Source organism: Taudactylus pleione, unplaced genomic scaffold (assembly GCF_031769625.1).
Source record: "Taudactylus pleione unplaced genomic scaffold, aTauple2 ptg000082l, whole genome shotgun sequence".
Classification (NCBI taxonomy): Eukaryota; Metazoa; Chordata; class Amphibia; order Anura; family Myobatrachidae; genus Taudactylus; species Taudactylus pleione.
The window spans coordinates 5,398,786-5,411,483 of NW_028284484.1; the positions used below are offsets into that span (position 1 = coordinate 5,398,786).

General features: G+C 47.3%; 1 protein-coding gene across 2 annotated transcripts in view; it reads left to right on the plus strand.

Annotated features, from left to right (window-relative positions):
- MORN1 (MORN repeat containing 1) overlaps positions 1–12,698 on the plus strand; it is a 735,456-nt gene that overhangs the window by 687,515 nt on the left and 35,243 nt on the right. The window contains exon 14 of one of the 2 annotated variants that reach the window (XM_088468235.1): positions 9,338–9,542. In XM_088468235.1, the coding sequence (XP_088324361.1) occupies positions 9,338–9,489 (152 nt within the window). In that variant the 3' untranslated portion in view covers positions 9,490–9,542. Of the gene's footprint in view, positions 1–9,337; positions 9,543–12,698 lie in introns of those variants that run through there. The other variant, XM_088468237.1, reaches the window with a different exon arrangement.

Sequence of the window (12,698 nt, forward strand, 5' to 3'; positions counted from 1 at the left end):
AATTTGTTGGATACAGATACAGTGCTGGTTACTGGCTGTGGAAAGTCGGTGGATACAGGCATTATGGTGTCTTTCCTGCATTCTACACTGAAAGCCACACTAGTGTGTAAAAAATATAGCCCACCCCACAATTTATTCCATCATGCTGTGGTCATTTATTTATATTTCCAATAAAACAAGTAATCTGTTGGCAGAGTAGACGCATGACGTCACAAAGTACAGAAATGTGACTTTTGTGCTGCATCTCCATGTTTTTCTGAGTTTGGAAATGACCCCCACTAAGAAGTTAGATGGAAATTTATGTATCAAAAATATGGGGGGGGGGGGGGGGCTGGCTGGCAGCAGCAGCAGCCGCCGCCGCCTCATCCTCGTTGCGACTGTGCAGACGGGCCGCGCAGCTTCCCGAAGTGCCCACCTGCCGACGCCGTCAGTTGAATTTTTTTTTGTACAGAGAAGAGTCGACCCGGCGCACATGACATAATGCCGCACTGCTGAAGAGAGGACAGAGGAGCCGCGGCCCGTGAGAACACTGCAGCAACAAGGTAAGAAGTGGGGATTGGGGGCACAGAAGGGGACCTGACGGGGCTGGCTGGGGAGTGGGTACTTAGAAGGGGGGACTGGCTTGGCAGTGGGGAACATAACAGGCTGGGGCTGGCTGTTGAGTGGGGGCACAGAAGGGTTGGCTGGGGAGTGGGGACTTAGAAGGGGGGCTGCTGGGGAGTGGGGGACATAAAAGGCTGGGGCTGGATGGGGAGTGGGGGCACAGAAGGGGACCTGCTAGGGCTGGCTCTTAGAATGGGGACTGGATGTTTTTTTTCCCTGTGGAAGCCAATGTGTGTTCTTTTAATATTAAAAATAGTAAAAGCTGTCAGTGGCGACAGGGCTGTGAGGGGGGAGAGCTGGGGGGGAAGGGGGGGCGCCAGTCCCTTATTTTGCCAGGGGCGCTCTGACCCTTAGATACACCCCTGTCAGCTGTAGTCACGCCAAACATCCCCTCTCAGCGTGCCTGGTCCCGTGAGACTTTGCTAGCACTTGGTGTCTTTATTGCATCTTTATTTTGCCGAAAAGGCGTCATGGTCGAAAAGCACCTAGGACGCACAAGGAGACGGGATACGGTCAATATCCCGACCACGGGGATTCTGGTGCTCAGAATGCCAGCGCCGGAGTCCCAACACTTGTCAGAATCCTGGCGCTGGCATCCCACCTGCCGGAATCCCAAAGGTAAGTAGCGGGGTTGGGGGGAGGGTTAGTGGTTAGCGTTAGGCACTAGGAGGAGGGTTGGGGTTAGGCACTAAGAGGGGATGGTTTGGTTTAGGGTGCGGGGAAGGGGGTGGTTAGGTTTAGGCACTAGGGGGGGAGGTTAGGGTCAGGCACCGGGGATGGAGAGTTAGGGTTAGGGTAGGAAGAGGGGGAGTATTAGAATACAGACAGACAAGTGTTGGTATTCTAACACTGTCGGGATGCCGGCGTCAGGACTCTGACCGCCTGGGTCCTGAGCGCCGGCATCCCATACTCATCCCCAAAGAGACAGTGCTGATTAATTTGATATGTGACACTGGTATATCTGTATGCGACTGTCTCTGAATCAGCATGCAAAGTGCTACAATGTAGCGGCGCAGCTTTATTCCACACCAAGTTACGTTTACAAACTCAGGGCCTGATCCAGCAAAGAGCGCACAGATGCACCCGTCCGCTGCGAGAATATGCTAATCAGTGCATACGTCTCTGTGCGGATGCAGACACTCATCCCCATACTATACCGCCCATCTCCCTTTACTCACAGCCTAATCAGCACACAAGCAAGGGCGTCTTAATATAGGATTGGGTCCGTGTGCACTCCACGTGCGGGGCCCCCTCCTCTCTCCCCGGTGGCTGGCAGCCGACTGACGCTGCTAGCCAGCCACCGGAGCCTTAGTAGACTCCGGGCACTAGAGTGTGCCTGGAGTCTACAGCGCATGCACAGAACGCCGGAAAATGGCCACGGCGTTCTGAACAGCGCAGATACCCGACGTGGGACCACGGACAGGTAATTCTAAAATAATATGGGTTCAGTGTGTGCGGTGCGGGGGCCCGTGTGCCCCGCACACATTGTATCCATTATAGATACGCCACTGCAAGCAAGATAGTGTAAACATCGGTAACATCGAGAACCATCGGACTCATTAGCATAATAGTGGTTGGCCTGACCTGCTGCAGGAATTTGTCCGCTTCCTGTGTACAGCTTACGGTATGGCTGCGTATGCCGCCGCACTGCCTTAATTATGCACACCCCTATAACGGCGTTATAACGCCTGCATTCGCCTGACCACCCCCCGTTACCACCCACAAATGGCACTACCTGTCAATCAATATCGGAGGGGTCTGCGTACACACTGCGTGTAGTCTGCATACCATAACCCGATCGCACTGGCTGGTTCGCGCATGCAAAGTGCAAAAGCATCGGCCAAATGCGTGCGTTCTCTCCTTTTGCGTTCCTTGCTGAATCAGGCTTTCAGTCTCACACAGATATTCAAGTGTCACATATCAAATGAATCAACACAGTCTCCTGGTGCATATTGGTCAGATCACATTGCCACTTAGATGAATTTCAAACAAAAAGATGCCCGACACTAGCAGAGTTGCACGGGACCTGGCAGCTCACTCACACCAGGCATATCGCGCTGCATGGCGTACTGAGGATAGATGAGGAAGGACACATCTGTACATTTAATTTACCACAGTTATCACATTTTTGTCTGATAATTGACAGCCTGGGGCATAGCTACCGAGGGTGCAGGCAGTGTGCGATTCAGCTTGGATCACAGTTGCTAATACGCATGCAATCGAACAATTGTTACGTTCTGCGCATGCATACGCGTCGATTACGCGTGCACGAGCCGGCCACTGCAATCGGGATTGCAATCGCATAAGCTATGGAGACCCATCGCAGAGTGATTGACAGGAAGTGCCGTTTGTGGGTGGTGACGGGGGGAGTGGTCAGGTGAACGCAGGCAGGCCAGTGCGTTCGCACGCCGTTTCAGGGGTGTGCATACATTATCCACTGCATAGTCATACACAGTGTGAGGTCTCATAGCGTGCGTGCCTGTTAGCAATTTCTGAGTAAGGTGAGGGCTTGTGCAACTGTGCGTATGGGCCCTATGTTACTCGATTGTACCGATGATTCTGCTATTCTGGTAAGTATTAAGGATGTGCATATGGTAAAGTGGGCGTCCTTATGTGGTGCTGAATTCGCATTGCGATCACAGTGGTTTGGCTTGCTATCGCCTCTGAACTGCGTGTGTGCGCAGTATTGCGATCTGTAGTGAATCAGGCCATGTGACAATAGGATTCTTTTCTGTCCTGCAAACTGCACACTTCAGCCTCTGACTAGAAAGCAGTTTGCTGCAGGGCTGCAAAATCACATTGGTTCCTATGGGTTACTATCCTGGAAGTGCGCACCTAATGTATACTCGGAATTAACATACTGTACATGGAATAATGCAGCACAATTAAGTTTGCACAAATAGACAGATATGCCCATTGAGCACATAAACGTGTATGTGAACAAACGTTCTGCATAACTATTTCCATGATTTCAGGCTGGGATGGAAAGTAAAAATGTAACTTCAAAGTCCTGCTTACTTATAGCTATTACATTTTACTCCTAAAATCTGTTTTTCAAAGCCTCACTTATACCCCTTTCAGACATACGACCCGGGAAACTTCCTGCTCAGACCCGGGAATTTATCCTGTGCAAAATCCTGGGTATTTGGTCGAGACCCCCTTTTCACACTACACCGCCTACCCGGGAAATTCCCAGGCAGACCTCTTTCAGACAAGAGCAGGGTTTTTTGGATTACCTGCCTCTCCTCTGCCGTCTGCCCCTTCTAGCCTATCCCCTCTCTGACTGCCGCTGATGAAGTCATCAAAAGGCAGCCGGCCAATCCAGCCATTTTTAATTAATTTAATTTTATTAATAAAGTATTTGTTTTATCCCCTATTTGCTGCCCCCCCACCCCAATGGAGAAGAGATAGAAACCCTTCCGTTAATGTACTGCCCTGGTGGTCCAGTGGGAGTGCGGGCGGCCCGCTGTGCCAGAGACCTGTCGGCGGTCTCCAGCGCTGGCGGGTGTCCCCGGCGTCCGGCTGGGGTCCTCTGTGTTACAATCTACAGCGACACAGCCACCGGCGCGGGGGGTGGTGAGCGGCAGCGCTGAGCGTCCTATAGGACGCTCTGCGCTGCCAACTGAAAGCAGCTATGAACGTCTGCGCTGCCAAATCAAAGCAGCAGTGCTGAAGTGCTGAGCATCCTATAGGACGTTCTGCGCTGCCAATTCAATGTAAAAGCTGCTTGGTGCAGCCCATGAATAGTAAATTCCCGGGTAGCACCATTCAGACATAAGCAGGGTAATTTCCAGGGACTTAAGTCCCGGGAAATTCCCTGGTTGATTGAAGGGTCGGCTACCTGGGAACGTGTTCTCGGGTAGGTACCTTTCAGACATACGCGGCAACCCGGGAAGTTGGCTGAGGCAGGCCAAATTCCCGGGATTCTCGATATGTCTGAAAGTGGTATAATACTGCTTATACGCCTAAATCCTGGGTCTGACCAGAGATTTGGAACACAGTTCTAAAACGGGTCAGACCCAGGACAGACCTTTTGTATTATTCTTGGATCGGCTCCGTTCACATTGCAAACGGGTGCAGTGGAACACTTCTCCCGGCGCTTGGAGATGACATCATCTCCAAGCGCCTAGAAACCCGGAATTCCCCATGCTGTAAACGGGACCCGGGTCGAATGACCCGGGGTACCTGTTTACACTGCAGGGGGTCACGGGTTGTTCCCATGTAAGACCCTGCAAGTTACCTGGGTTGGATTGCTGGGTCACTCGAACCGGGAATCCAATCCTGGCCCCTTTTACATCTAGGAGCAACCCGGGTTAACCCTGCAATGACCCGGGTTTTTTGTCTGGTGTAAAAGGGGTATTATTTTTAAGTGATGAGTGAGGGAACAATAGGACTGTTTTTATTACAAGTATAATTTTTGTACCATCTGCTTTTATTTAATACATTGCTATACATTGCTATTGAGCCTTGCCTTATAGACAATGCATGAATTAGTGGCAATGGATCCCCACTGAAAGTATAGTTCAGGCCAGGCCAACCTCTGCAGCTGTTGTGAAACTACAAGTCCCAGCATATCCTCCCACCGATCAGCTGGTAAATCATGCTGGGACTTGTAGTTTTACAACAGCTGGACAGCCACAGGTTGGCTAGGCCTGGTATAGATCAACATCTTATCTTTACTATCTCAAAAGAGGTATACAAATCTGCTGGTATTAGGGGTGTAAGAGGCTGTGCAAGCAGAAATACCTATTTAAAGTCTCCATCCTTTTATGCCGATTTAAACATCTTATTCCCCAACAATGAATCTTGTTTTGCATGAGGGTAAAATGTGAGATGCTTTCCAGTTCTTAGCTCCTATCTGACGGAGCTAAATTTTAGGGCCAAATCAATTAGATGTGAGGCTGGTGAGCTGCCATTGTGACTCTGTGGAAATATCTCCAACGGCCCCGCAACTCACCTCCCTCCCGGCCTGATGTCGCCCCAAACTCGTGGATTTTTGTACGGGGGCTGTGAGCAGAAATCCACGAGTCCGGCAGTACCATAAGTGCGGTATATAACAAGTATGATGCATCTAATTGAATGGACCCATTGTATCTCTGCAGTCACCACCTTGCACAAACCCATATAAATTACACACATGACATAATAGTATTTACACGGTACCAACAAAAAATCACTACTTTTTATTTAACACAAATGTTTAATGATGTTTAATAACCAAATAGCAATACAGAAGACGAGACATAATAAAATAGTTCAAGTTTAAACACTCAATGTATAGAATAGTACAGGTATTCTTCACATTTGACCAGTTTCGATTTTAATGGGGAGGGCAGAGGGAAAGGAGGGTAAGGAGGATGGCAAACCCCATGGAGTAATGGAGAAGGGGAAGGAGAGGGGAAGAACAAGAAAGGCAAAAAGGAGACACCAGCATGGGGTGAGAGGGTCTGTACCAGGAGGGCTGTACTGACAAACAATATTACTACTTTATAGAATGACCTTAGCTTCATTTCTGCAACATTTCCGACTTATGAGAATTTTTATATAGCTTTTTCACTATATGTAATGTCCCTCAAAAAATAATTTTGGTGCCTTCCCATACATGTCCTATTAATACATAGGAAGGGAAAAACAATATACATCTATGTATAATTATTATACTAAGACGCATTTAAACTATAAATCAACAAGCCTTCCAGTTGTGAACTGCAATCCCCTCCCGCTAGAGACACGTTCACATTTGCATATGACACTGCAAAGATGGTGCCCATTGTGCCGCAGCGATATTTAGGTAATTAAAAACATTTTGTTTGATAATAAGCAAAATATAAACACTAGAGATTCAGGGTGCACATGAGATTCATCTATGCTAATAACGGACCCTGTTTGCTCTGCTCTTGATAGAGTGTGATTACTGCTGATTAGCATTAATAGAGAGGCTTCCACTCCGTCTTCTAATCACAGGTGTTTGATTAGCATTGTGCTTCCATATCAGGGACATCTGTCTTATCATTGCTTATTCTACTTGTAGAGTGGCCAATTACAGAGTTTGGAACCACTGCACAACTTCCTAATTATTTTTTTAGTGCTTATTAAATGAAGGGAATGGTGTGCTGATTGCAAAAACGTTTTACGCTACAGAATACCTTTTACCGTGTGAGTATATTTTAGAGACAGTGGTGCAGATGAAGAGCTGCACCCAAGTTTGTTTTGCAGACAGATCTTGCTACACATGCTCCGTAACTGTACACAACTCAGCTGCATCTCCACATAATACTGGAGGGGCATAACTGGGTAGTAAATTGGGCATTTGCACGTAATTTTTAGGTTGGGTGAATCCGGTGTGTGCAGATGGAATTGAGAGCTACAGCATACTGTACTTGCCTACTCTCCTGAAAGTTGCGGGAGGCTCCTGAGTTTTTGGGTAGCCCCCCCTACCCCGGAAGAGTAGGCAGATCTCTCACATCCTGCATCCTAGTGAAGTGGGCAGGATGGGGAGATTTTACGGGGAATTTGCAGGTCTGTAAGGAGGGAGCGAGGCTAAAATGGTGCAAATGACGACTACAGTCTGGCTCCAACCCACAAAGTTTCAGCAGCATCTCCTCCTGGGCTGCTCTCAGAGAGGAGGTTGGTAAAGTCGGTAAGTATGAGCTACAGTATGCTGAGTAGTACATACTCAGAGATCGCTCTGATTTCAGCAGGATCCCTTGCACCAAGGATTGGGCTTGTACATATGCGTCCTGATAATGGCTGACAGCTAGGAACCCAGTGTATGAATAGGGTTGGTGAAACTTCATATGAATACATATATACAAATATTCTTTGTGCACCCAATGCAGGTGTGATTAGGGCCTACTCTGCATCAGCCCCAGTATTTAACATTTCAGTTCAAATTGACTATTGTAACGATATAGAACACAGTTTGCCACCTACTTTTCAATTCAGGGCTCCTAACAAGCAGGGTCGGACTAGCCCACAGGGGTACAGGGGAAATCCCCGGTGGGCCCTACTACCTGAGGGCCTCACCTCCTCTTCTAATGTCAGGTTTCAGACAGTGCACTTGAATTATATATTGTTACTCTATTACAGAGTCAGTTACCTGGCAGAGTAGGAATATGGATGAACAGACCATGCAGTGTAGTATCCATGTTGTCTGCAGGCTATGTACTCTATAATGGTAGGCCAAGCCTCTGCAGTGGCTGGTAACACCCCTATGGAGGCTGGCTACACCCTTTAAGCATGGGCCCCTACCACTGCCTTCCCCCGGTGGGCCCTTCATGTCCCAGTCCAACATTGCTAACAAGTGTTTTTATCTCTGTCTCCTAATGTTACTGGCAAGAAGTTCAGGTAATATATGCATTGGCACTTAACTCGGATGGGATCCAGCGAAGCTTCTCCAGCTTTGCAGATCCGCCATTGAAGAACACACAGTAACGCTGTCTCAAGGGCTTCACTTTCCACTGCTTGATTAATACTGTACATACCTCCCAACATTTAGTAGTTAAAGATCGGGACCCCGCGCATGTCTGGAAAGGGAATGTAGCCTAGCTGGAAGAGGCATGGCCTTGTGGCACGCCCCTGTTTCCACCACTCTGGGGGGTGCCCAGTGCTAATCGAGCAGCTGGGCTACACCCCAAAGATCACCACCCGCACTATTTAGAAGCTGTGCATATGTGCACTATTCAGTATTCGCCTGCTGCTCAGCGGAGATCGAGTGCTCCTCCAGCCTCCCCCACCCACGGACACTGTGGCCCACGGCTGGGATAGTGCCCGAAAAGCAGGACTATTCTTACTGAAAATGGGATGGATGGGAGGTATAAATAGAGCATATACTGATGTCCGTAAAAGGATATGGGGATGTAATAAATGCCGAAAATAGAGAGACTACTAGAGATACCAGTGACCTCTCTGCTGTATCCCTCTTGCTATTACATAGGAGGAAGCTTTGATAATTCCATCCTTTGAAAAATCCAGAGAAAAGGGTTTATAAATAGACCCCTAAAAGTCAAAATATGTACCTTAAAATTGGGGATGGGATCATAGTGATGTAAACTGGAACAACTCTGGGTCTCAATAAGACTTGTACACAAACCCAATGGTTTGCGTACATCTCCGATGTTAGAAGATGGGCGTATGCACAGGATGTGTACTGCTCATGCGGCGATCTTCTAGTGCATGATCTTGCTCAGTTCCCCAAAGCCGCCGCCTTACTGAAAGGCTGCAGCCGTTTGGGGGCAGGGAGTGGGTGGAGCCGGTCTGAGTTGCCATAAAAGGGGGTGTGTTGTCCACATTTTCTGGGAGTACCAAGGCCAGGCTCTGCTTTGGAAGATGCAGATTTCCTGGACTCAGCTACACAGGTAAGACAGACATTCTGGGTAGCTTCTGGCTTTCTCAGATGGCCGTTGCTGCGTCTTCAGACTGCGTCTGCGTTTTCGATCTAATACAACTCTCTCTTCCTGTTCTATCAGTTACAGTCTATTCCATGTCCCACTAGCTCGTATTGTCTCAGCATTGCCCTCTTCCTCTAGATAGTAAGCTTGCACAAGCAGGGCCCTCTCTATCTTATGTCTGCACCCCCTATGCCAAGCTTGTACTGTATGTGCTTGTTCTGTTTTATGTGTGATAATTATTTTGTAAGATTTATAATTACAGGCCTGACTGATTTATATAGTGCGCATCTTATAAGATGTGACATTCCAGTCTAACGCTGCTTTTTGATTTCCTCTTCCACCAGGGGAGTATGTGATTATGGCTGAAGATGTTACCAGCTCACCATTCCTCGGGCACACCCTTCCAACTGCCTTTAAGCTCACTAGAATAGTTCCTGAAAAAGACAAAGGAAAAAGTCATTGGAAATCCGGGATGCTCAGTGTTCCTACCTTGTGACGTGTTTACTTTTCTTCTTTGTTATCGATTATTATTATAATCAAATAAAGCAAGTAAGTATGAGGGATTACAATTGGATCCTGTTTGCTGTGGAGTTTTCTCATCCACCCGTCCTTGGTTTTTGTGTGGTGATTATTGCTGTTTGGGTGGAAAAGCTTCATTGTCAGCGTATGCAAGTGCCACAGTAGGTGGTTGTGGAGTATTGGCTAGGGTGAGACTATAGTGTCACATCCCAATGAATGGTACAGCTGAAGGCAGTGGCGTCACTAGGGGGGGTGCAGGTGTACCAGTTGACACCTTCCTAAGGGGTGACCCCCAAATAGCAGAGCTGCTCTATTATTTTGGTATCACCCCATTGGATGCTGTCACCGAGCAGACCTGCAGCGGGGATGGATGACGCACTGTACTGGGAGAGCCTGGGGGCCTGGGAGCTCCCGGAGCTCTGGTCAAACCGCCGGCATGACAAGGAGGGGGCGTGACACGCAGTCGCATCCCCCTAAATGGCCCGTATCAGGGATCATAGACAGCTTTTTTTCTCCAGTTTATTTAAAAAAAACCAGTGTGCTTATTTTCAGGATCCAATTTCATGCTAAGTGGTTTAGTATTTTATCTAAGTTAAAATTGTATAGTCATTTGGTAAGAATCCTAAATATTCTGAGTGTTAGAATAGAACTGACCCAGCTGGGGAAGACTTTGGAGCTTTGTCAGCTTAACAGATATTGCAATATTTGGAAGTAACATTCCCTGATTCTTTATAGAATGCTATTGAGAGTGTTCATAGTTATAACTTGTTAAAGACACAGAAAAAAAATCAGTGAAATAATTCCTTATCCACAGTTTGGAAGCTGGTATACTTGTATCAATCTTTAACTTCAGACACTTTTTTCCACAAAATTGTGTGTGTGTGTGTGTGTGTGTGTGTGAGCTGCCAAAACAGCCGTGGAGGCATGGACTCAGTAACTACAGTATTTGTATTGCTTATATATCCCTGATGACAGTGTGTTTATATTATATAGTGCATTTATATTAAAAGCACTGAAACGTTGGAAACTTGGGGTTTGATTAAGAGATGTATGCAAATCCGATGGTTTACGTAAATCTCCAATGTTTTGGGGTCTGCGCATGCGCGGGATCTGTTCTGCACATGTGCAGAACGGGTCCTGTGATCCCCCAAGCCACAGCATGATTGACATACTGCATTTAGGGGGTGGACCGGGGGTGTGGCTGGCCAGTGTTTATGGAAACGGGGTGTTTCACCCCTGTTTTGCGGGACAGACGAGGCCATGGTCTGCATAGTTGGACACAGATTTTCAGGCCTCGCAGACTGATATGAACTAGTCAGGCTGAGTAAGCGATGGTGATCCGAGGCAACGTCTACGGACGCTGCACTGAGATCGCAGATGCAGCAAGGAGGTGTCCCATTTCCTATAGACACCTGCTGCTGCTATTACAGCATGCCTTACCTATGCTGCTGTATTTTTTACATTTCTTTTGAAGGCAAGAAACTGGACTTCCGATTTATGCCTGTGGTAGACTGGTGGCAGTAGTGCCTTCACCCACCACTCACACCAATGTCACTGTGTGCTCTGTGCTCAGACTGCTATGTAACCTATCCTATTCACCCACCACTCACACCAATGTCACTATGTGCTCTGTGCTCAGACTGCTATGTAGCCTATCCTATTCACCCACCACTCACACCAATGTCACTATGTGCTCTGTGCTCAGACTGCTATGTAGCCTATCCTATTCACCCACCACTCACACCAATGTCACTATGTGCTCTGTGCTCAGACTGCTATGTAGCCTATCCTATTCATCCACCACTCACACCAATGTCACTATGTGCTCTGTGCTCAGACTGCTATGTAGCCTATCCTATTCACCCACCACTCACACCAATGTCACTATGTGCTCTGTGCTCAGACTGCTATGTAGCCTATCCTATTCACCCACCACTCACACCAATGTCACTATGTGCTCTGTGCTCAGACTGCTATGTAGCCTATCCTATTCACCCACCACTCACACCAATGTCACTATGTGCTCTGTGCTCAGACTGCTATGTAGCCTATCCTATTCACCCACCACTCACACCAATGTCACTATGTGCTCTGTGCTCAGACTGCTATGTAGCCTATCCTATTCATCCACCACTCACACCAATGTCACTATGTGCTCTGTGCTCAGACTGCTATGTAGCCTATCCTATTCACCCACCACTCACACCAATGTCACTATGTGCTCTGTGCTCAGACTGCTATGTAGCCTATCCTATTCACCCACCACTCACACCAATGTCACTATGTGCTCTGTGCTCAGACTGCTATGTAGCGTATCCTATTCACCCACCACTCACACCAATGTCACTATGTGCTCTGTGCTCAGACTGCTATGTAGCCTATCCTATTCACCCACCACTCACACCAATGTCACTATGTGCTCTGTGCTCAGACTGCTATGTAGCCTATCCTATTCATCCACCACTCACACCAATGTCACTATGTGCTCTGTGCTCAGACTGCTATGTAGCCTATCCTATTCACCCACCACTCACACCAATGTCACTATGTGCTCTGTGCTCAGACTGCTATGTAGCCTATCCTATTCACCCACCACTCACACCAATGTCACTATGTGCTCTGTGCTCAGACTGCTATGTAGCCTATCCTATTCAAGTGACAGCGGGTCCAAAGTATCTCTCCCCGCCCCTTACTGGCTGCGTGCATGGTGCCACACCTGTCTCTTGCATTGATGATTTCTTTACATTTTGTTTTCATTAGCTTCAACTAAAGTTATTGTTCAGCTTTACCTTGACGGATCGAGATGAAACAAAGTGCTGGTTATTTCTAGGCGTTTCCACTACATAATGTGCAGTTTTCATGAAAATCAGTTCAGTAGTTTTTTGCGCTAACTTGTAACAGGCAGACACAATGTTCTTATTATATTAGTATAGATATACCTGTATATACCGTATAGCAAAGCAGACAAGTAATGCACACTTTAATTTGAAATGCAGTGGGTGCATAGTCATAAATATTTGAATACCCAAATATTTTCGGTAAAACCAGAAAAAACAGCACACCTAATTTGCAGATAAAAATGTATAAATCACCAAGCAGCATCAAAATGGTGAATAACATCAAAATAATACTATCAGGCACAAAAAATATATAACATGCCTGAAGAAAAAGGCTTAACACAAAATA